General features: G+C 39.7%; 1 protein-coding gene across 1 annotated transcript in view; it reads left to right on the top strand.

The window, feature by feature from the left end:
- LOC128645631 (uncharacterized) overlaps nucleotides 1-25,304 on the top strand; it is a 67,009-nt gene extending 41,705 nt beyond the window's left edge. The window contains exon 5 of the mRNA XM_053698749.1: nucleotides 24,720-25,304. Within this exon, the coding sequence (XP_053554724.1) occupies nucleotides 24,720-25,299 (580 nt within the window). The 3' untranslated portion in view covers nucleotides 25,300-25,304. The remainder of the gene's footprint in view (nucleotides 1-24,719) is intronic.
- The last annotated feature ends 890 nt before the right edge of the window (nucleotides 25,305-26,194 follow it).

Here is a 26,194-nt window from a genome sequence, read left to right as displayed (position 1 = left end):
ATCCTGTCCGCCTTGGTCTCTACCTCTAAGACAGGACCTTCTGATTCAGGGTCCATTCAATCATCAAAGTCTAACTTCTCTGAAGCTGACTGCTTGGAAATTGAACGCTTGATTTTATCAAAACGTGGTTTTTCTGAGTCGGTTATTGATACCCTGATACAGGCTAGGAAGCCTGTTACCAGAAAGATTTACCATAAAATATGGCGTAAATACCTATACTGGTGTGAATCCAAAGATTACTCCTGGAGTAAGGTTAGGATTCCTAGGATATTGTCTTTTCTACAAGAAGGTTTAGAAAAGGGTTTATCGGCTAGCTCATTAAAGGGACAGATCTCAGCTCTGTCCATCTTGTTACACAGGCGTCTGTCAGAAAATTCAGACATCCAGGCCTTTTGTCAGGCTTTAGCTAGGATCAAACCTGTGTTTAAAACTGTTGCTCCGCCATGGAGTTTAAACTTAGTTCTTAACGTTTTACAGGGTGTTCCGTTTGAACCCCTTCATTCCATTGATATAAAATTGTTATCTTGGAAAGTTCTATTTTTAATGGCTATTTCCTCGGCTCGAAGAGTCTCTGAGTTATCAGCCCTACATTGTGATTCTCCTTATCTGATCTTTCACTCAGACAAGGTAGTTCTGCGTACTAAACCTGGGTTCTTACCTAAGGTAGTCACTAACAGAAATATCAATCAAGAGATTGTTGTTCCATCCTTGTGTCCAAATCCTTCTTCAAAGAAGGAACGTCTTCTACACAATCTGGATGTAGTTCGTGCCCTCAAGTTCTACTTGCAGGCAACTAAAGATTTTCGCCAAACTTCTTCCCTGTTTGTCGTTTATTCTGGACAGAGGAGAGGTCAAAAAGCTTCTGCTACCTCTCTCTCTTTTTGGCTTCGTAGCATAATACGTTTAGCCTATGAGACTGCTGGACAGCAGCCTCCTGAAAGAATTACAGCTCATTCCACTAGAGCTGTGGCTTCCACTTGGGCCTTTAAGAATGAGGCCTCTGTTGAACAGATTTGCAAGGCTGCAACTTGGTCTTCGCTTCATACTTTTTCCAAATTTTACAAATTTGACACTTTTGCTTCTTCGGAGGCTATTTTTGGGAGAAAGGTTCTTCAGGCAGTGGTTCCTTCTGTATAATGAGCCTGCCTATCCCTCCCGTCATCCGTGTACTTTTGCTTTGGTATTGGTATCCCAGAAGTAATGATGACCCGTGGACTGATCACACATAACAGAAGAAAACATAATTTATGCTTACCTGATAAATTCCTTTCTTCTGTTGTGTGATCAGTCCACGGCCCGCCCTGTTTTTTAAGGCAGGTACATATTTTTTAAATTATAATTCAGTCACCACTACACCCTTGGTTTCTCCTTTCTCGTTGGTCTTTGGTCGAATGACTGGAGGTGACGTAGAGGGGAGGAGCTATATAGCAACTCTGCTGGGTGAATCCTCTTGCACTTCCTGTAGGGGAGCAGATAATATCCCAGAAGTAATGATGACCCGTGGACTGATCACACAACAGAAGAAAGGAATTTATCAGGTAAGCATAAATTATGTTTTTTTTTGTTTTTTTTTCCTTTCTGCAGAGCGGTTACCTCGGCATTTCCCCCCCCCCCCCCATATGGTGATGTTGTTCAACAGTATGAAAGAGGCATAGAGGGTAGTCATGCCAGTAGCCTATACTCCAAACAGCCGGGTTTTGATTTATACATTTCTTTTTTGAACAACTGCATACATTTGTGTATATATACGTTTTCCCTTCAGGAAGCTCCAGCACTCTCGCCTGTAAAAGGGACAGTCTAGGTCAAAATAAACTTTCATGATTCAGAGCAAGTAATTTTAAACAATTTTCCAATTTACTTTTATCACCAATTTTTGCTTTTTTCTCTTGGTATTCTTAGTTGAAAGCTTAACCTAGGAGGTTCATATGCTAATTTCTTAGACCTTGAAGGCCACCTCTTTTCAGAATGCGTTTTAACCGTTTTTCACCACTAGAGGGTGTTGGTTCATGTATTTCATATAGATAACACTGTGCTCGTGAACGTGAAGTTATCTGGGAGCAGGCCCTGATTGGCTAAACTGCAAGTCTGTCAAAAGAACTGAAATAAAGGGGCAGTTTGCAGAGGCTTAGATACAAGATAATCAGAGGTTAAAAGTATATTAATATAACTGTGTTGGTTATGCAAAACTGGGGAATGAGTAATAAAGGGATTATCTCTTAAAGCAATAAAAATTCTGGTGTAGACTGTCCCTTTAAGTTATAGCCGAGATTTTGAGTTCCTGAAGCTTCAGGCATCTGCCGCATATGGAGCCGTGGCACGATCGGTGCTGTGGCTCCATATGAGGGCAGATGCCTGATAGTTACAGATGGTGACACTGTGTGTGTGTCACTGTCTTTAACGATTGGTGCTGGCGGGAGTTGTGGTAGGGCCCTATGCTATGACAAAAAATAAAGTGACAGGGAGGTATGGGGCAGCTACACTACAAAAAAAAAGGGAATGGGGGGACATTACGCTACAGAAAAAAAAGCAGTTTATAAAGCAGCTAACAGTAACCTAAGATTGCGGCTAATAGGGGGAAGGTTTAGACAACTGTTTGGGGGGGATCAGGGAGTTTGCGGAGTACACTGCAGAAAATCTAAAAATAAAAAATGTATATATTTTTATAAAAAAATTTTTTTTTTTTTTTAAATATATATTTCTTCTGTTAAGTGTGATCAGTCCACGGGTCATCATTACTTCTGGGATATTACTCCTCCCCAACAGGAAGTGCAAGAGGATTCACCCAGCAGAGCTGCATATAGCTCCTCCCCTCTACGTCACTCCCAGTCATTCTCTTGCACCCAACGACTAGATAGGATGTGTGAGAGGACTATGGTGATTATACTTAGTTTTATATCTTCAATCAAAAGTTTGTTATTTTAAAATAGCACCGGAGTGTGTTATTACCTCTCTGGCAGAGTTTGAAGAAGAATCTACCAGAGTTTTGCTATGATTTTAGCCGGAGTAATTAAGATCATATTGCTGTTCTCGGCCATCTGAGGAGTGAGGTAAACTTCAGATCAGGGGACAGCGGGCAGATGAATCTGCATAGAGGTATGTAGCAGTTTTTATTTTCTGACAATGGAATTGATGAGAAAATCCTGCCATACCGATATGTCATGTATGTATACTTTACACTTCAGTATTCTGGGGAATGGTACTTCACTAGAATTACACTGTAAGAAATACATAAAGCTGTTTAATAACTAGAGATTATGTTTAACGTTTTTGCTGGAATGTAAAATCGTTTTCATTTGCTGAGGTACTGTGTGAATAAATGTTTGGGCACTATTTTTCCACTTGGCAGTTGCTTAATCTGTTTTTCTGACAGTTTCTGTTCTCCCTCACTGCTGTGTGTGAGGGGGAGGGGCCGTTTTTTGGCGCTTTTTCTATGCATCAAATATTTCAGTCAGCAACTCATTGTATTCCCTGCATGATCCGGTTCATCTCTACAGAGCTCAGGGGTCTTCAAAACTTATTTTGAGGGAGGTAATTTCTCTCAGCAGAGCTGTGAGAATTATAGTTTGACTGAGATAAAAAACGTTTATTCTGTAATTTGTTTCCTGCTTTCAGAATTTGTTATCTTTGCTAATGGGATTAAACCTTTGCTAAAATTTTACTTACAGGCAACTAAGGAATTTCGACAAACGTCTTCTCTGTTTGTCATTTACTCTGGGCAGAGGAGAGGTCAAAAAGCTTCCGCTACCTCTCTTTCTTTTTGGCTTCGTAGCATAATTCGTTTAGCTTATGAGACTGCTGGACAGCAGCCTCCTGAAAGAATTACAGCTCATTTTACTAGAGCTGTGGCTTCCACTTGGACCTTCAAGAATGAGGCCTCTGTTGAACAGATTTGCAAGGCTGCAACTTGGTCTTCGCTTCATACTTTTTCCAAATTTTACAAATTTGACACTTTTGCTTCATCGGAGGCTATTTTTGGGAGAAAGGTTCTTCAGGCAGTGGTTCCTTCTGTATAAAGAGCCTGCCTATCCCTCCCGTCATCCGTGTACTTTTGCTTTGATATTGGTATCCCAGAAGTAATGATGACCCGTGGACTGATCACACTTAACAGAAGAAAACATAATTTATGCTTACCTGATAAATTCCTTTCTTCTGTAGTGTGATCAGTCCACGGCCCGCCCTGTTTTTAAGGCAGGTAAATATTTTTTAATTTATACTCCAGTCACCACTTCACCCTTGGCTTTTCCTTTCTCGTTGGTCCTTGGTCGAATGACTGGGAGTGACGTAGAGGGGAGGAGCTATATGCAGCTCTGCTGGGTGAATCCTCTTGCACTTCCTGTTGGGGAGGAGTAATATCCCAGAAGTAATGATGACCCGTGGACTGATCACACTACAGAAGAAAGGAATTTATCAGGTAAGCATAAATTATGTTTTTCATACTGGCAGACTGTCTGCCAGTATCTAAGATAAGGGTAACCTGTGGGGGAGGGAAGAGAGCTGTTTGGGAGGGATCAAGGGGTGGGAAGTGTCACGTAGGAGGCTAGTCCCTACACTAAAGCAAAAATTAACCTTTTAAACTTCCTAATTAACCCTTTCACTGCTGGGAATAATAAGTGTGGTGCGCAGCTGCAATTAATGGCCTTCAAATTACCAAAAAAACAATGGCAAAGCCATATATGTCTATTTCTGAACAAAGGGGTTCCCAGAGAAACTTTTACAAACATTTGTGCCATGATTGTACAAGCAGTATGTAAATAATTTATGTGAGAAACCCAAAGTTTGTGAAAAAAGGAACTATTTTTTATTTGAATGCATTTGGCGGTGAAATGGTAGCATGAAATACACCAAAATTGTGTGTGTGTGTGTGTGTGTGTGTGTGTGTGTGTGTGTGTGTGTGTGTGTGTGTGTGTGTGTGTGTGTGTGTGTGTGTGTGTGTGTGTGTGTGTGTGTGTGTGTGTGTGTGTGTGTGTGTGTGTGTGTGTGTGTGTGTGTGTGTGTGTGTATGTATGTGTGTATGTATGTGTGTGTGTGTGCAAAAGTTTAGGCACCCCTGACGATTTCCATGATTTTATATTTATAAATAATTGGGTGTTTGGATCAGCAATTTCATTTTGATCTATAAAGTAACTGAAGGACACAGTAATATTTCAGTAGTGAAATGAGGTTTATTGGATTAACAGAAAATGTGCAATATGCATCAAAATGAAATTAGACAGGTGCATACATTTGGGCACCCTTGTCATTTTGTTGATTTGAATACCTGTAACTACCTAGCACTGATTAAAGTTATGGTAAACTCTGCTATTGCTAAGTTCAAGAATTTGATTAGTTATTAATAATAAAATATATATATATATATATATATATAATTAAACCACATTATCAATTTCAAATGTGTATATATGTAATTGTATTAAAAATTATCTTTATTCAGAAACCATTGTTGTGCCGCCTCGCTCCGCCCCTTTTTTTTAGTTGCCTGAATAAACTTGACGCTTACCTATTCTCCACCCTCTCTACATGTCGGACAATTTGCACGCTCCCGACATTGACATTTCAAATGCATGCGCATTGGAGCAAATGACGTATACCTAGTAAACATTGAGTCACGAGATTCAATGTTTACTTGGTTCAGTCTGAAGTAAAAGTTTGGCTGGATAGAGAGTGCGAGTGATCGGTCCCTTTTAAAACGAGCATAATAATATAATAAATATATCGTTTTCAATAAGAAACATTATTGGCTAAATTGTGGATATCACAAACCATGGGTAAATAAAATGCAGCCACATACTTACTGCCACTGTTCCAAGTAAACAATGAATCGTTTGACAATAATACACGATTCACTGTTTACTTTTGCGTGCCGTGTGTAAAATAAGAGACAAAGCGCATGCGTTCAATCCATGATAAAAGGTATTCAAGGTGGCCAATGCAAGAAGTTGTTCTCTTTGACTCTCCTCTGAAGAGTGGCAACATGGGGGCCTCAAAACAACTCTGAAATGACCGGAAAACAAAGATTGTTCAACATTATGGTTTAGGGGAAGACTACAAAAAGCTATTGCAGAGATTTAAGCTGTCAGTGTCCACTGTGAGGAAATAGAAGACCACAGGCACAGTTCTTGTTAAGGCCAGAATTAAAATATCGGAGAGGCAGAGGCAAAGGATGGTGAGAACTGTCAAAAACAGCCTAAAGACCTACGTCATCTTGCTGCAGATGGTGTCACTGTGCATTGTTTAACAATTCAGCGTATGGGAGAGTAATGCGGAAGAAGCCTTTCTTTCATGTAATTAGCAAGAATCCATGAGCTAGTGATGTATGGGATATACATTCCTACCAGGAGGGGCAAAGTTTCCCAAACCTCAAAATGCCCATAAATACACCCCTCACCACACCCACAATTCAGTTTTACAAACTTTGCCTCCCATGGAGTTGGTGAAGTAAGTTTGTGCTAGATTCTACGTTGATATTCGCTTCCCAGCAGGCTGAAGCCCAGTTTTCCTCTCAGAGTGCAGTGAATGTCAGAGGGATGTGAAGAGAGTATTGCCTATTTGAATACCATGGTCTTCCTCTAGGGGATCTATTTAATAGGTTCTCTGTTATCGGTTGTAGAGATTTCTTCTCCTACCTCCCTTTTCAGATCGACGATATACTCTTATATACCATTACCTCTACTGATTCTCGTTTCAGTACTGGTTTGGCTTTCTACTATATGTAGATGAGTGTCTTAGGGTAAGTAAGTCTTATTTCTATTTATGACACTCAAAGCTATGGTTGGGCACTTTATATGTAAAGTTCTAAATATTTGTGTTTAAACTTATATTGCCATGATTCAGGATAATCAGTATTCCTTCATTCAGACTGTCAGTTTCATTTTTTTGGGAAAATACATATAAATTTTATTTTTCTTACCTTTCAATTTTCAATTGACTTTTTTTTTTCAAAATTGCAGGCTGTTAGGCTCGCGGGTGCAGAAAATGCTTCTATTTATTGCGTCATTCTTGGCGCGAGACTTTTTGGCGCAAAAATTTAGTCATTTCCGGCGTCATAGTTGGCGCCGGAAGTTTTCACGTAATTGCGTAATTTTTTTGACGTATGTGTATTGCGAACGTTTTTTGGCGCCAAAAAATATGGGCGTCATTCTTGGCGCCAAAATATGTGGGCGTTATATTTGGCGCCAAAAATGTGGGCGTCATACTTGGCGCCAGTTTTTTTTTTTTTTTTTCACATTATTTCAGTCTCACTTTTTAGTTGCTTCTGGTTTTCTAGAGGCTTGTTTCATTTTGTATTTTTTCCCATTCCTGAAACTGCCATTTAAGGAATTTGATAATTTTGCTTTATATGTTGTTTTATCTTTTACATATTGCAAGATGTCACTACCTGACCCTGATCAGAATCTACTTCTGGAAAAGTGCTGCCTGATGTCGGTTCTACCAAAGCTAAGTGCATTTGTTGTAAACTTTTGGTAACTGTTCCTCCGGCTGTAGTTTGTGTTAGTTGTCATGATAAGCTATCCAACGCTGATATTTCCATTAGTAATAATCCATTACCTGTTGTTGTTCCTTCAACATCTAATGTTCAGGATGTTCCTGTTAATGTTAAAGAATTTGTTTCTAATTCTATTCGGAAGGCTCTGTCTGTTATTCCTCCTTCTAGTAAGAGGTCTTTTAAAACTTCACATATTTCAAATGAATTTTTAAATGACCGCCATCATTCTGACTTATCTATTTCTGATGAGGATCTATCTGGTTCAGAAGATTCTGCCTCAGATATTGACACTGATAAATCGTCATATTTGTTTAAGATGGAGTTTATTCGTTCTTTACTGAAAGAAGTGTTGATTGCATTAGATATGGAGGAGTCTAGTCCTCTTGATATTAAAACTACTAAGCGTTTAAATTCAGTTTTTAGACCTCGTGTAGTTATTCCAGAAGTTTTTCCAGTTCCTGATGCTATTTCAGAAGTAATTTCTAGGGAATGGAATAGTCTGGGTACTTCATTTACTCCTTCTCCAAGGTTTAAGAAATTGTACCCTTTGCCATCTGATAGATTAGAGTTTTGGGAGAAAATCCCCAAAGTTGATGGGGCTATCTCTACTCTTGCTAAACGTACTACTATTCCTACGGCAGATAGTACTTCGTTTAAGGATCCTTTAGATAGGAAGCTTGAATCCTTTCTAAGGAAGGCTTATTTATGTTCAGGTAATCTTCTTAGACCTGCTATTTCTTTGGCTGATGTTGCGGCAGCTTCAACTTTCTTGTTGGAGGCTTTAGCGCAACAAGTGTCAGACCATAATGCTTATAGCATTGTTAAACTCCTTCAACATGCTAATAACTTTGTTTGTGATGCCATTTTCGATATCATCAGAATTGATATCAGGTATATGTCTTTAGCTATTTTAGCTAGAAGAGCTTTATGGCTTAAATCTTGGAATGCAGATATGACTTCTAAGTCAACGTTGCTTTCTCTTTCTTTCCAAGGTAATACATTATTTGGTTCTCAGTTAGACTCAATAATTTCAACTGTTACTGGGGGGGAAGGGAGCCTTTTTACCTCCGGATAAAAAAATCTAAAGGTAAATATAGGGCTGCTAATCGTTTTCGTTCCTTTCGTCAGAATAAGGAACAAAAGCCTGACCCTTCCTCTAAAGGAACAGTTTCATTTGGAAACCTTCTCCAGTCTGGAATAAATCCAAGCCTTTAAGAAAGTCAAAACCAGCTCCCAAATCCGCATGAAGGTGCGGCCCTCATTCCAGCACTGCTGGTAGGGGGCAGGTTACGATTTTTCAAAGATGTTTGGATCAATTTGATTCAAAGTCTTTGGATTCAGAACATTGTTTCACAAGGGTACAGAATAGGTTTCAAGGTAAGACCGCCTGTGAGAAGATTCTTTCTTTCACACATTCCAGTAAACCCAGTAAAGGCTCAAGTGTTTCTGAAATGTGTTTCAGATCTGTAGTCAGCTGGGGTAATTGTGCCAGTTCCAGTTCTGGAACAGGGCCTGGGGTTTTATTCAAATCTGTTCATTGTTCCAAAGAGAGAGAATTCTTTCAGACCAGTTCTGGATCTAAAAATATTGAATCGTTATGTAAGGATACCAACATTCAAGATGGTAACTATAAGGACTATTCTGCCTTTTGTTCAGCAAGGGCATTATATGTCCACAATAGACTTACAGGATGCATACCTTCATATTCCAATTCATCCGGACCATTATCAGTTCCTGAGATTCTCTTTTCTAGACAAGCATTACCAGTTTGTTGCTCTTCCTTTTGGTCTAGCAACAGCTCCAAGGATCTTTTCGAAGTTTCTCGGTGCCCTTCTTTCTGTAATAAGGGAGCAGGGTATTGCGGTATTTCCTTATTTGGACGATATCTTGGTACTTGCTCAGTCTTTACATTCTGCAGAATCTCACACAAATCAACTTGTGTTGTTTCTTCAAAGACATGGTTGGAGGATCAATTTACCAAAGAGTTCCTTGATTCCTCAGACAAGGGTAACCTTTTTGGGTTTCCAAATAGATTCAGTGTCCATGACTTTGTCTCTAACAGAAAAGAGACGTCTGAAATTGGTTTCAGCTTGTCGAAACCTTCAGTCTCAATCTTTCCCTTCGATAGCTTTTGTGCATGGAAATTTTAGGTCTCATGACTGCTGCATCGGACGCAATCCCTTTTTGAGATCTCTTCAGCTTTGTATGCTGAACCAATGGTGCAGGGATTATACAAAGATATCACAATTAATATCCTTAAATCCCAATGTTAGTTCTTCTCTGACTTGGTGGTTAGATCACCATTGTTTAGTTCAAGGGGCCTCTTTTGTTCGTCCAACCTGGACTGTGATCTCAACAGATGCGAGTCTTTCAGGTTGGGGGGCTGTATGGGGATCTCTGACAGCGCAGGGGGTTTGGGAATCTCAGGAGGCGAGATTACCAATCAACATTTTGGAACTCCGTGCGATTTTCAGAGCTCTTCAGTTCTGGCCTCTTCTGAAGAGAGAATCGTTTATTTGTTTTCAGACAGACAATGTCACAACCGTGGCATATGTCAATCATCAAGGGGGGACTCACAGTCCTCAGGCTATGAAAGAAGTATCTTGGATATTTGTATGGGCGGAATCCAGATCCTGTCTAATTTCTGCGGTTCACATCCCAGGTATAGACAATTGGGAAGCGGATTATCTCAGTCGCCAGACGTTACATCCGGGGAATGGTCTCTTCACCCAGAGGTGTTTCTTCAGATTGTTCAAATCTGGGGGCTTCCAGAAATAGATCTGATGGCCTCTCATCTAAACCAGAAACTTCCCAGGCATCTGTCCAGATCCAGGGATCCTCAGGCGGAAGCAGTGGACGCGTTGTCACTTCCTTGGAATTATTAACCTGCTTATATCTTTCCGCCTCTAGTTCTTCTTCCAAGAGTGATTTCCAAAATCCTAATGGAGCGTTTGTTTGTACTGCTGGTGGCTCCAGCATGGCCACACAGGTTTTGCTATGCGGATCTCGTTCGGATGGCAAGTTGCCAACCTTGGATACTTCCGTTAAGGCCAGACCTTCTGTCTCAAGGCCCATTTTTCCATCAGGATCTCAAATCATTAAATTTGAAGGTATGGAGATTGAACGCTTAATACTTAGTCATAGAGGTTTCTCTGACTCAGTGATTAATACTATGTTACAGGCTCGTAAATCTGTGTTTAGAAAGATCTATTACCGAGTCTGGAAGACTTACATTTCTTGGTGTTCTTCACTTAAATTCTCTTGGCATTCTTTTAGAATTCCTAGAATTTTACAATTTCTTCAAGATGGTTTGGATAAGGGTTTGTCTGCAAGTTCCTTGAAAGGACAAATCTCTGCTCTTTCGGTTCTTTTTCACAGAAAGATTGCTAATCATCCTGATATTCATTGTTTTGTACAGGCTTTGGTTCGTATTAAGCCTGTCATTAAGTCACTCTCCTCCTTGGAGTCTCAATTTGGTTCTGAGGGCTTTACAGGCTCCTCCGTTTGAACCTATGCATTCTCTGGATATTAAATTACTTTCTTGGAAAGATTTTTTTGTTCCTTTTGGCCATCTCTTCTGCTAGAAGAGTTTCTGAGTTATCTGCTCTTTCTTGTGAATCTCCTTTTCTGATTTTTCATCAGGATAAGGCGGTGTTGCGGACTTCATATAATTTTTTTACCTAAGGTTGTGAATTCTAACAACCTTAGTAGAGACATTGTTGTCCCTTCATTGTGTCCTAATCCTAAGAATTCTCTGGAAAGATCTTTACATTCTTTGGATGTAGTAAGAGCTTTGAAATATTATGTTGAAGCTACTAAAGATTTCAGAAAGGCTTCTAGTCTATTTGTTATCTTTTCTGGTTCTAGGAAAGGTCAGAAGGCTTCTGCCATTTCTTTGGCGTCTTGGTTAAAGTCTTTGATTCATCATGCTTATGTAGAGTCGGTTAAATCCTTGCCTCAAAGGATTACGGCTCATTTTACTAGGTCAGTTTCTACTTCCTGGGCTTTTAGGAATCAAGCTTCTGTTGATCAGATTTGCAAAGCAGCAACTTGGTCTTCTTTGCATACAGGTATACCCCGCTCATACAGCGGGTTAGGGACCGGAGCCCCACTGTAAAGTGAAAACCGCCTTAAAGTGAAACAAGGCAGTTTTAGCTTTCTTTTCACTTGCCAGTGTGTTTAAAAACATGTTTTAATTAACTTATATTAGGTGTGCAATAGTGCTAAGTTTAGTTTAACACTCGCACAGCACAGTATTCAATAAATACTGTACCTGTAAAATAGTGACAATCACTGTAGTACATTTTGCCAGAGTATAGCACTGAGACACAGATTGCACTGTAATGCTGTAAACAGAGTGAACTAAGCATAATACAATGGTGCACTGTTTTAAAATCCTTGGAGGTTGAACTTCAGCTCCACAAAGCGCTTTATTAGCGAAGCGCTGTAAAGTCAAGTATACCTGTACTTTTACTAAATTCTACCATTTTGATGTTTTCTCTTCTTCTGAAGCAGTTTTTGGTAGAAAAGTACTTCAGGCAGCTGTTTCAGTTTGATTCTTCTGCTTATAATTTCAGTTTTTTTCATTATAAGATTAAAACTTTTTGATTTGGGTTGTGGATTATTTTTTCAGCGGAATTGGCTGTCTTTATTTTATCCCTCCCTCTCTAGTGACTCTTGCGTGGAAGTTCCACATACGTCACTAGCTCATGGACTCTTGCTAATTACATGAAAGAAAACATAATTTTTGTAAGAACTTACCTGATAAATTCATTTCTTTCATATTAGCAAGAGTCCATGAGGCCCACCCTTTTTTGTGGTGGTTATGATTTTTTTGTATAAAGCACAATTATTCCAATTCCTTATTTTTGATGCTTTCGCTCCTTTCTTATCACCCCACTTCTTGGCTATTTGTTAAACTGAATTGTGGGAGTGGTGAGGGGTGTATTTATGGGCATTTTGAGGTTTGGGAAACTTTGCCCCTCCTGGTAGGAATGTATATCCCATACGTCACTAGCTCATGGACTCTTGCTAATATGAAAGAAAGGAATTTATCAGGTAAGTTCTTACGTAAATTATGTTTTTCTGCACACATGCCACAAACAGTTGCTTGAGGTATGCAATTGCACATTTTGACAAGCCAGCTTAATTTTGGAAGAAGGTTCTGTGGAATGATAAAACAAAGATTATTTGGTCATAACAAGGGGCGTTATGCATGGCGGCAAAAGAACACAGCGTTCCAAGACAAACACTTGCTAGCCACAGTAAAATTTGGTGGATGTTCCATCGTGCTGTGGGGCCAGTGCTGGTACTGGGAATCTTGTTAAAGTTGAGGGCTGCATGGATTCCACTCAACTTGAGAATAATTTTGAGGAATCATCACAAAGTTGAAGTTATGCCAGAGCTGGATATTTCAACAAGACAACGACCCAAAAAACTGTACTTGTTACTCTGCATAAATGCCAGAGTAGATTTTGAGCAATGTTCTGGAATGGCCATCCCAGACTTGAAAATCTGTGGGGTGATTTGAAGCGGGCTGTCCATGCTCGGTAACCATCAAACCTAACTGACCTGGAGATGTTTTGCAAGAAGGAAAGGTCCAAAATGCCTTCATCCAGAATCCAGACATTTATTACAGGCTATAGGAAGCATCTAGAGATTATTTCTGCTAAAGGAGGCTCTACTAAATATTGATGAAATATTTCTGTTGGGGTGCCCAAATTTATGCACCTGTCTAATTTCATTTTGATGCATACTGCACATTTTCTGTTAATCCAATAAACCTAATTTCACTACTGAAGTATTACTGTGTCTTTCAGTTATTTGATAGATCAAAATGAAATTTCTGATCCAAATACCCAATTATTTATAAATGAAAATCATGGAAATTGTCAGGGGTGCCTAAACTTTTGCATACGACTGTGTATATGTATATGTATGTGTTCTCTGGTATTTTGGGCAAGGTTTTTGTCTGAAAGTCCCAGTAGTAAAGGGGTTAAAGGGACACTAAACCCAAAATTTCTTTCATGATTCAGGTAGAGAATACAATTTTAAACATTACAATTTACTTCTATTATCTAATAGCCACCAATTAGCAGCTACTAAGCCTATCTAAATATGCTTTTCAGCAAAGGATATCAAGAGAATGAAGCACATTAGATAATGTCCTAGAAGACAAAAAAACGAGAGGCGCTCTTGGTGCAGCAAATTCCAAACAGGGGCAAATTATGAATACACAATATACACCATGTACTCACAAGTAAAGTTGCACAAGCAGTGCAATATTGTGCAGGCCGAAACTTCTGAGCCGTTCGGCTGACTCACAGTGGCTGAAGCAGATGGTATCCAGAATGAGGCTCCAATCCTGCTACTCGTCACCTCTCAGAAACGCCAGCAGAAACCGATCAGTGCTATAGAAATCCAGCACTCGGATAACTAGCCAGCATTTAAACTGGTATCGTTTAAGAATTAAAAAAGAAACAGTTTCTGGTTTTGTGAAGCAATACGGATAAACAATGAAGGGTTGGTACATCCAATGTCGTCGCGAGAAACTGATCGCATCCGAAAATTGATTTTATAAACGCTCATATTGTCGATTTTATATTGGCGCACCTCCTTTATAGACCCTGATAGTGCAGCTATTTAGGTTTCTAGTGGTTTTAGTTTTACATTAGATAATGGAAGTAAATTAGAAAGTTGTTCAAAATTCCATTTTCTTTCTAAATTATGAAAGAATTTTTTGGGTTCCATGTCCCATTAACCCCTTGACGATCGAGGACGTGTCAGGCACGTCCTACATTGGGTGTCCGTTAATAACCAAGGACGTTCCTGGCACATCCTCTGGAAGCGATCCAGATGATTTCAGGGTATTGCAACGATGCCTCGCTGTTGAGTCATCGTGCAATACCCTTTTTTTTTTTTTCTTTTTTTTTAGGCAACAGACCTCTGCATCAGCCAGCGATAGCGCTCTACAGTGATGAGCCTTCATGGAGAGGGGAAATAAGTTTTTGCGAAATATATCTGGGAGGGAGAGGTGGGGAGTGTATTGAGGGGGCAGCTATACTACAGGAAAATGGGGTGTTTAATTTAAAAAAAAAAAAAAATTGTAGCAAACTTGGGTACTGACAGACAGCTGCCAGTACCCAAGATGGCGACAATGAGGTAGAGGTGGGGGGGGGGGGGTGTCCAGAGAGCTGTTTGGGGGTTTAGGTGGGATCCTACACTGCAGGAGAGAGCTTTTATTTTAGTACTGGCAGAGTTTCTGCCAGCACTTAAGATGGCGGCAACAATTGTGGGGAGGGGGAAAATCGGGAGCTGTTTGAGGGGGGTCAGGGAGGGATCAGGGGGTGGGATGTGTCAGGCGGGAGGCTGATCTCTACACTAAAGCTAAAATCAACCCTACAAGCTAACTAATTAACCCCTTTGCCAAATGACAAAGCCATATATGTCTGCCATTTCTGAAAAAAGGTGATCCTTCAGAAGCATTTACAACCATTTGTGCCATAATTGCACAAGCTGTTTGTAAATAATTTCAGTGAGAAAGCTAAAGTTTGTCAATTTTTTTATTTTTATTTTTTTATTTGCCTTTGGCGGTGAAATGGTGGCATGAAATATACCAAAATGGGCCTAGATCAATACTTTGGGTAGTCTACTAAAAATAAATAAATACATGGGAAGGGTTATTCAGGTATTCCTGACAGATGTCAGTGTTTCAATGTAACTATCGCTAATTTTGAAAAAAATAAAATGGTAATAATAAAGTGCTACTTGTACTTATTGCCCTATAACTTGCAAAGAATATGTAAACATTGGGTATTTCTAGACTCAGGACAAAATTTAGAAACTATTTAGCATGGGTGTTTTTTGGTGGTTGTAGATGTGTAACAGATTTTGGGGGTCAAAGTTAGAAAAAGTGTGTGTTTTTGGGGGGGGTTTGTTTTCCATATTTTATAAAAAAATATATATATATAATAAATTATAAGATATGATGAAAATAATGGTATCTTTAGAAAGTCCATTTAATGGCAAGAAAAACGGTATATAATGTGTGGGTACAATAAATGAGTTAGAGGAAAATTACAGCTAAACACAAACACCGCAGAAATGTAAAAGTAGCTCTGGTCCCAAACGGTAAGAAAATTGAAAAGTGCTGTGGTCAATAAGGGGTTAACAGACTAAGTGGTTTTCACTTAATTCTTCACAATATCGTAATTTTCAAATGTCAGTTGTATATGCAGATAAAATTGTCAGCAGACGTAGCAAATCAAAAAAGGCGATAATCCGCTGAATACAATACATTAAAAGGTTAAATGAGTGATCTCAAACAGCGATAAGATCAAGGTGTAGGTGATGTCTGCAAATTCCTGTGTGTCTTCTGGTATCTCACGGAGTAGGGTAGAGAAAAGAAATAGGAAGCGCACAAGTGCACCTACATAGTGCAAATCACTTTAAGAATTTAAAAGCATATAAATCTAAAATACACATTCAGCGTCGCCCTGTAGGTCGTCTTCTCACAGGAGATAACCTCAAACAATGTGAGGTATGTATAGGCTCTGAAATAAGTATGGAGTTCCATAAGTCCACTGGGGATCCGACTTCCAAACCAAAGCAAATTTCGATACTATAGAGTTCAGCAGAACGACAGTCTCCTCACTGGAGTTTAGTAAACCAGACTACTGTCCCCGTGTGGGTAAATACCACCACTAAACTTCACTAGTATAGTAGGTGGAAATACAACATGCTTTTTGGTAATTAGAAGTCTGCTACTTGCAGCTGCGCACTACACTTTTATTATTCCCAGCAGTGAAGGGGTTAATCAGGCAGCTTGTAAGGTCTCTCTCCCCATCTCGTTTGTGCTGTGTCTCTCTCCCCCTCTCTCTATCCCCCTCTCTTCTGCTCTCTGTCTCGGCAGTCGACCCAGCCCACGCCGCACCCACCGACCGCGCCCATGATGCGCCCGACTGCACCGGCCATGCCCATGACGCACCCGTCCGGCCAAGCCCACTCCACCACACGCTGACCCTGACGCCAGATGCCAGGTCAGTCGGAAGGCCAGGTGTGTTTGTCCTCGCGCGCAGTTTCTACTGCGCATGACAGCTTCGGACAAACACGCTTGGCCTTTTATTATATAGGATAAGGCAACAAATTATGCTTTTTCTGTTACCTATGCTTGAATATCCCCGTAAATTTATTTAAAGTTGAAACCTTAACTATCTACATAGTACTTTTTGACAAGTTAAATAACTATTAACAGGTAAGAAATAATAGCATAATTAAAAGGACTGTCAACACCAGTTGATAATCCCTTATGGGGACACTGTACCCAAATATTTTCTTTCGTGATTCAGATAGAGCATGAGATTTTAATCAACTTTCTAATTTACTCCTATTATCAATTTTTCTTTATTCTCTTGGTATCTTTATTTGAAATGCAAGAATGTAAGTTTAGATGCCGGGCGATTTTTGGTGAACAACCTGGGTTGTCCTTGCTGATTGGTGGATTAATTCATCTACCAATAAAGTGCTGTCCAGAGGTCTGAACCAAGAAAAAAGCTTAGATGCCTTCTTTATCAAATAAAGATAAGAGAATGAAGAAAAAATGATAATAGGAGTAAATTAGAAAGTTCCTTTAAATTGCATGCTCTATCTAAATCACGAAAGAAAAAAATTTGGTTCAGTGTCCCTTTAATTACTAATTCCCCAGTTTTGTATAACCAACACAGTTATAATCATACACATTTTACCTCTGTAATTGCCTTGTATCTAATCTTCAGCAGACTGCCCCCTTATTTCAGTTCTTTTGACAGACTTGCATATTAGCTAATCAGAGCTGACTCCACGGTAAATTCACGAGCTCAATGTTATTTATATGAAACACGGGAACTAATGCCCTCTAGTGGTAAACTATCAAAATGCATTCAGCTTAGAGTCTAAGAAATTTGCATATGAACCCCTTCGGTTTAGATTTTAACTAAGAATACCAAGAGAACAAAGCAAAATTGGTGATAAAAGTAAATTGGAAAGTTGCTTAAAATTACATGCCCTATTTGAAACAGGAGGTTTTTTTTTTTTGGACTTGACTGTCCCTTTAATATGTAGGTAGAAAACCTATTTCTATAATCTGGAGAAGCCTATGAACTCAGATTATAAACTACATACATAACAAGGACTTTTTTTTTTTTTTTTTATATATATATAACCGAAGCCTTCAGGGAAATGAGGTGGCAACACATTGATATAAATATGTATTTATAAGAACTTGTTTTTATTTTACAAATGTTAGTTTCCTTTCATGTAACTGTGATCTTTTTGTAAAGTTACATCTCATTCTCTGTTATGTAGGAAGAAAACAGAAAAATTAGACCTATTTTCATGTCGTAAAATGTCATTTTATATTGAAGCATTTGGTAAAATTGTATGATCTTATCCAAAATGAGCAGGCTTTTCTTCTATAAGGTACGACGAGTCCACGGATTCATCCTTTACTTGTGGGATATTATCCTCCTGCTAACAGGAAGTGGCAAAGAGCACCACAGCAGAACTGTCTATATAGCTCCTCCCTTAGCGCCACCCCCCAGTCATTCTCTTTGCCTACTCTAAGTACTAGGAAGGGTAAAGTGAAAGAGGTGATAAAATGTTAGTTTTTATTTTCTTCAAGCAAGAGTTTTTTTTATTTTAAATGGTACCGGTGTGTACTATTTACTCTCAGGCAGCAGATGGATGAAGACTTCTGCCTGGAGGCTGATGATCTTGGCATTTGTCACTAAGATCCAGAGCAGTTCCCACAGAGGCTGAGGGATACAAGAAACTTCAGTGTGAGGAACGTTTTCATGCTATATAGCAGTGAGGTATGTTCAGTCATTTTTTCTGGAGAGACTGTGGTATTTCAGAAAGGCTGACAGTATCCCCATGAGGGTAAGGGGTAAGCAGTAATCCTAAGAGTTATAGAAGGGTATTACTAAGCTTGCATAAGGGGCTAATTAAAAAATGGTTGACACTGAGTTTTGAATGTTTGTGGGCAAACGTTTTGTGAACTGGGAGTGCTGTTAACGTTTTTTGGCAACTTTATTGAGGGTACACTTGGCTTATTTTTTGGGTCTCAGAACCCACATGGCTGGTTTGGAACCGCTCTGGTGCGGTTCATTTAGGCTGACAAAATATCGAGTGGGATGGGCGGGGCCTATTTTCGCGCCTCAGATGCGCAGTTGTATTTACTAAGCAAGCTCCAACTCCGGAGGGCCCTTGTGGAAGTATTGGGCCAAATCGAAGCTTTAACCCCATTTTTCCAATCCCTGAGGGCAGGTAGGCGCCACAGCAGGGCTGTGGCGAGGTGCTGGGGGTGTTTTTTCCGGATTTAGGCCTTATTATCGATCCGGTTTTCACAATAAAGGGTTAAATGTTTGTTTTTCTTGTGGGGCAAACTTAACTACACAAATTGAGTCTTATATCAAAAATTTGAAAAGATTGGTGTATTTTAAAGCAGTTTTGCAGAACGTGTGTGCTTTTTTTTCTTTCTCTTAAAGGCGCAGTACAGTTTTTTAAGATTATTTTTTTCACTAAATAAAGTGTTTTCAAGCTTGTTTGTGGTCATTACTAGCCTGTTCAACATGTCTGACATTGAGGAAAGTCAATGTTCAATGTGTTTAGAAGCCATTGTGGAACCCCCACTTAGAATGTGTCCCTCATGCACTGAAAGGTCAATAAATTGCAAAGAACATATTTTAGCTAATAAAAGTATGTCGCATGATGATTCTCAGTCAGAAGGGAATCAGGTTATGCCATCTAATTCTCCCCAAGTGTCACAACCATTAACGCCCGCACAAGCGACGCCAAGTACTTCTAGTGTGTCTAATTCTTTCACCCTGCAAGATATGGCCGCAGTTATGAATACTACCCTCACAGAGGTTTTCTCTAAGCTGCCTGGGTTGCAGGGGAAGCGCAGTAGGTCTGGTGTGAGAACAAATGCTGAGCCCTCTGACGCTTTATTAGCCATATCCGATGTACCCTCACAATGTTCTGAGTTGGGGGTGAGGGATTTGCTGTCTGAGGGAGAGATTTCTGATTCAGGAAAGATGTTACCTCAGACAGACTCAGATATGACAGCTTTTAAATTTAGACTAGAACACCTCCGCTTATTGCTCAGGGAGGTTTTAGCGACTCTGGATGATTGTGACCCTATTGTAGTTCCAGAGAAATTGTGTAAAATGGACAGATATCAGACACCATGGACACTGATGGTTTTTCCGGTCCCTAAGAGGATTTCGGACATTGTTACTAAGGAGTGGGATAGACCAGGTATTCCGTTCACTCCCCCTCCTACTTTTAAGAAAATGTTTCCCATATCAGACACCATGCGGGTTTGGTGGCAGACGGTCCCTAAGGTGGAGGGAGCTATTTCTACCCTGGCTAAGTGTACAACTATACCTATTGAGGATAGTTGTGCTTTCAAAGATCCTATGGGTAAAAAATTAGAGGGTCTCCTAAAGAAAATATTTGTTCATCAGGGTTTTCTTCTGCAACCTATAGCGTGCATTGTTCCTGTAACTACTGCAGCTGCTTTTTGGTTCGATGCTCTGGAGGAGGCTCTTCAGGTTGAGACCCCATTAGATGATATTCTGGATAGAATTAGGGCTCTCAAGCTAGCTGATGTGTCATCAAAATCTAAGCTTTTCGCCATCCCTTTCAAAGGTAAGACCCTATTCGGGCCTGAACTGAAGGAGATCATTTCAGACATCACTGGAGGAAAAGGCCATGCCCTTCCTCAAGATACGACAAATAAGATGAGAACCAAACAAAATAATTTTCGTTCCTTTCGAAACTTCAAAGGTGGTCCCTCTACCTCTTCCCCTGCTGCAAAACAAGAGGGGAATTTTGCTCAATCCAAGTCAGTCTGGAGACCTAACCAGACTTGGAACAAAGGTAAACAGGCCAAGAAGCCCGCTGCTGCCACCAAGACAGCATGAAGGGGTAGCCCCCGATCCGGGACCGGATCTAGTACGGGGCAGACTTTCTCTCTTTGCTCAGGCTTGGGCAAGAGACGTTTACGACTCCTGGGCTTTAGAAATCGTAACCCAGGGGTATCTTCTAGATTTCAAAGATTCTCCTCCAAGGGGGAGATTCCATCTTTCTCAATTGTCTGTAAACCAGACAAAAAGAGAGGCGTTCTTACGCTGTGTAGAAGACCTATATACCATGGGAGTGATCCACCCAGTTCCGAAAACAGAACAGGGGCAGGGGTTTTACTCCAATCTGTTTGTGGTTCCCAAAAAGGAGGGAACCTTCAGACCAATTTTAGATCTCAAGATCCTAAACAAATTCCTCAGAGTCCCATCCTTCAAGATGGAGACCATTCTGACTATTTTACCAATGATCCAGGAGGGTCAATATATGACCACCGTGGACTTAAAGGATGCGTATCTACACATCCCTATCCACAAAGATCATCACCAGTTCCTCAGGTTCGCCTTTCTGGACAAGCATTACCAGTTTGTGGCTCTTCCCTTCGGGTTGGCCACAGCTCCCAGAATTTTCACAAAGGTTCTAGGGTCCCTTCTGGCGGTTCTAAGGCCGCGGGGCATAGCAGTGGCGCCTTATCTGAACGATATCTTAATTCAGGCGTCAACTTACCAACTAGACAAGTCTCATACGGACATCGTGTTGGCTTTTCTAAGATCTCACGGGTGGAAGGTGAACGTAAAAAAGAGTTCACTTATCCCTCTCACAAGAGTTCCATTCCTGGGAATTCTGATAGATTCGGTGGACATGAAAATTTTTCTGATGGAGGTCAGGAAATCAAAGATTTTGACCACCTGCCGAGCTCTTCATTCCATTTCTCGGCCGTCAGTGGCTCAGTGTATGGAGGTAATCGGACTAATGGTAGTGGCAATGGACATAGTTCCGTTTGCTCGCTTGCATCTCAGACCACAGCAACTATGCATGCTCAAACAGTGGAATGGGGATTATGCAGATTTATCTCCTCAGATGAATCTGGATCAAGAGACCAGAGACTCTCTTCTTTGGTGGTTGTCACAGGATTATCTGTCCCAGGGAATGTGTTTCCGCAGGCCAGCGTGGGTCATAGTGACGACGGACGCCAGCTGGGCTGGGGTGCAGTCTGGAATTCCCTGAAAGCACAGGGTTTGTGGACTCAGGAGGAGGCTCTCCTCCCGATAAATATTCTAGAACTGAGAGCGATATTCAACGCGCTTCAGGCATGGCCTCAGCTGGCTTCGGCCAGATTCAGAGTTAGAGGTTACCAAAATAATTCGATGGGAAGAGACTCACTCTTGCCATCTATCAGCAATCTATATCCCAGGAGTTGAGAACTGGGAAGCGTATTTTCTAATTCAGACTTTTCATCCGGGGGAGTGGGAACTCCATCCGGAAGTGTTTGCACAATTGATTCAGCAATGAGGCACACAAGAATTGGATCTGATGGCGTGTCGTTAGAACGCCAAACTTCCTTGTTACGGGTCCAGATCAAGGGATCCTCAGGCAGTACTGATAGATGCTCTAGCAGTACCCTGGTCGTTCAACCTGGCTTATGTGTTTCCACCATTTCCTCTCCTTCCTCATTTGATTGCCAGAATCAAACGGGAGAGAGCTTCAGTGATTTTGATGGCACCTGCGTGGCTACGCAGAACTTGGTATGCAGACCTGGTGGAAATATCTTCTGATTCAAGGTCCGTTCCAGCATCCAAATCTAGTTTCTCTGCGGCTGACTGCCTGGAGATTGAACGCTTGATTTTATCTAAGCAGGGATTCTCTGAGTCGGTCATAGATACCTTGATTCGGGCTTGAATGCCTGTCACTAGGAAAACTTATCATAAGATATGGCGTAAATATCTTTATTGGTGCGAATCCAAAGGCTACTCGTGGAGTAAGATCAGGATTCCTAGGATTTTGTCCTTTCTCCAAGAAGGATTGGAGAAGGGGCTATCATCTAGTTCCTTAAAGGGACAGATATCTGCTTTATCTATTTTATTGCACAAGCGTCTGGCAGATGTTCCAGACGTTCAGTCGTTCTGTCAGGCTTTAGATAGAATCAAGCCTGTGTTTAAACCTGTTGCTCCGCCATGGAGTTTGAATTTAGTTCTTAAAGTTCTTCAAGGGGTTCCGTTTGAACCTATGCATTCCATAGATATTAAGCTTCTATCTTGGAAAGTTCTGATTTTAGTTGCTATCTCTTCGGCTCGAATAGTTTCTGAACTATCTGCATTGCAATGCGACTCACCTTATCTTGTTTTCCATGCTGATAAGGTGGTTTTGCGTATCAAACCTGGATTCCTTCCTAAGGCTGTTACTAATAGGAATATTAATCAGGAAATTGTTGTTCCTTCTCTGTGTCCTAATCCTTCCTCCTAAGAAGAAGCGTCTGTTGCACAACTTGGACGTGGTTCGTGCTTTGAAGTTTTACTTGCAAGCGACCAAAGATTTCCGTCAAACATCTTCTTTGTTTGTTGTCTATTCTGGAAAACGTAGAGGTCAAAAAGGTACTGCTACCTATCTTTCTTTTTGGCTGAAAAGTATCATCCGTTTGGCATACGAGACAGCTGGACAGCAGTCTCCTGAAAGAATTAAAGCTCACTCTACTAGAGCGGTGGCTTCCACATCGGCTTTTAAAAATGATGCTTCTGTTGAACAGATTTCTAAGGCTGCGACTTGGTCTTCGCTTCATACCTTTTCCAAATTTTACAAATTTGATACTTTTGCTTCTTCGGAGACTATTTTTGGGAGACTATTTTTCTTAGGCTATTTCTTCAAGCAGTGGTGCCTTCTGTTTAGCCATCTGTCTTGTCCCTCCCGTTCATCCGTGTCCTGTAGCTTTGGTATTGTATCCCACAAGTAAAGGATGAATCCGTGGACTCGTCGTACCTTATAGAAGAAAAGTAATTTTATGCTTTCCTGATAAATTAATTTCTTCTATGGTACGACGAGTCCACGACCCGCCATGTCATTTTAAGACGGATTATATTTTTTTATTTTAAACTTGTCACCTCTGCACCTTTTTGGTTTCTCCTTTTTCTTCCTGTACCTTCGGTCGAATGACTGGGGGGTGGAGCTAAGTGAGGAGCTATATAGACAGCTCTGCTGTGGTCCACTTCCTGTTAGCAGGAGGATAATATCCCACAAGTAAAGGATGAATCTCTGGACTTGTCGTACCATAGAAGAAATTAATTTATCAGGTAAGCATAAATTTACTTTTTTTGTTTTAATGTATTGTATGTATCATGTGCTGTAAAAGTAACACTTTTATGCTCCATTCTTTTTGTATTTCCACCTCAACAGCAGAAATTTCAGCTTAATAATTACATTTTCAATTTACCCTGGTATTTTATTTATTTTTTATTTTTCACATATAGATTTTTTTATTTTCTCTTCCTCCACTCGCAATTGAAATTACTCATATGCTTGGTGTAACTAAAACTAATAATATGTTTTGTGTTTCCAACTACTACTTTTTTTGTAGGCTTAGTCTAGTAGAAATAGTGTTTGCTTTAGAAATATGTGACGTATGTGTATTCGTTTGCGATTGACAAAACATACCATTTTAAAAAGGTTTTCATATTCCAGGAACTAGTGCTGCCATCTAGTGGCTCTTGCAAATTGATAATATTCTTGCAAAACTGCTGCAATATAGTGCTCAAGAAATGGGCCGTCTCCTAAGCGTCCATTACTGCTTTTTAACAAAGTAAAATAGTGATTTAAAATCGCATGCTCTATCTGAATAGTGAAAAAAATTGTTGGTTTTTCTTGTTCTTTTAATGTATTGTAAATGTTGTATTAAAGGGACATTAAACACTTTGAGATGGTAATATAAAATGATAAATTGTATATAATAAAACAGCTGCAATATACTTTCATTATTTATTTTGTCTTCTTTGCCTGTAATTCCATTTCTAACAGGAACTGAAAAGCTCACACTTTCAGAATGGAAGTGCAGAACACTGTTAAATAAAGCACAACCATTGGCTGCACACTCTAGTGACCTATTTATAACGGTCCCTAATTGGCCACAGCAGAGAAGGTAACACAAGTTACAACATGGCAGCTCCCAGTGTTTTATAGTCACTAAAACTTTACACTTATTTTGTCACTTTTTAAACAACTAATGAAACTTAGTCATGGACTAATCTTTTCTTTGAATGCATCATTCTATCTAGCATGTATTTAGTGTTTAATGTCCCTTTAATAAGGAGTGGGTAATAAAACCCTTTTTTCTTTTATTTATTTTTAGAAATCTTCGCTTATGTAAACGGGCCCGACAAAAGTTATTACAACACGCCCAGCAACGTAGAAAGACTGGCTTATCTAAATCTAAACCACAGAGACGTAAGAAGATTGTGGATATGAACCAAACCAAATCAAAAGTTAAAAGGCCTTTTGTTTTTAGATTAGATTCCAGCATTGAAGAAGATTCTGATTTGGATGTGGGAGATGCTCGATTAGCTGACACTAAAAAAAGGAAGCTTGGTTCTAATGCTAAGTTAAACGATCGTCGTCTAATTTCAGGACCGTATAATTCTCTTAACTCAATCACTATCCCTGATGATAGGTCAAATTCTACAAAGCAAAATGAATCTGCTATGTATAGTATATCATTATTAACATCATCTTCTAATGAAGGGGAATCGGACCACAGCTTTATTGTAGAACCACAGGAAAGTGAACCTGAACTTCTAGAATATGGAGTTCCCTCTCCCTTTAACAGCAGGGGCCTGGAACCTGTCTTTAGTGTTCAACGGGGAAGCTTTAGGGAAATGCTAGCCAAACTCAATGCAGGGTGTTCAAAAAGTGCTGCTATTAAAGAGTATTGACTCTCTTGTGTGAGCCTTTTTTCTTTTTAAAGACTGTTTTATATTATGTGTTTTGTCTTATACACGTGCTGACAATCAACATAATGTGTATGCTTTGTGAACTTTTTTTTCCTGTCCTCTATTTATTCTAAATAATTTTATTTTCTGTCTTATCCCCCCCCTCCCCTATTTAATTTTGGAATTCTAACAAATGTGGTAGCATTACAAAATGTATAGTTTGCTTAAAGAAAGGAACACATTTTTACAGATATTTTCCCATGCTGGAATAATTACAGCTATACACTAATTTATATATAGTTTACAAAAATACCACCTTTATTTAAGCAAAAAAATAAAAAAAAATTCCAGTATCTTATCTTTTCAAACTGAGTGGTATTGAGAATATTTGAAACCTTCAATGTCTAAAATGTCTATAAACAGCCTGTTGTTGCCTTTGAGCACACTTATATTCCACTTTTATTGACTGTTTTGTAGAAAAAAAAAACCAGATCAGGAAAAATCTAGGCTTCAACATAGCGGTACATATTACTTGATAAAAACTTAAACCTTTACATGTATATCTTCAATATTTATACTAATATAATTAGAAAAAAAAAATATATATATATATATATACACACACACACACACACACATATATATACTATTCTCAGGCTAGTCTTTGCTTTGAATACATAATTAGATTAAACATTTATGGCAGAATTGACAATCCAACGACGCTTACTTTGAATTTCAAACAAGCTCAAAGCCAGTCACAGCTGTGAACTCTTGCACATGTTCAGTAAAAGAAAGACTTGCACACTCTTCCAAAAATGAACCACTGTCCTTTTACAATTATTTATTTGTACTCTCTTTTACAGACAAATGTCTATTTAACCCCTTCATCCTGTTAGGA

The sequence above is a fragment of the Bombina bombina genome, chromosome 1, assembly GCF_027579735.1.
Source record: "Bombina bombina isolate aBomBom1 chromosome 1, aBomBom1.pri, whole genome shotgun sequence".
Taxonomy (NCBI): Eukaryota; Metazoa; Chordata; class Amphibia; order Anura; family Bombinatoridae; genus Bombina; species Bombina bombina.
The sequence above is the reverse complement of the archived record's forward strand: the minus strand, read 5'-3'. Positions and strand labels throughout refer to the sequence as shown.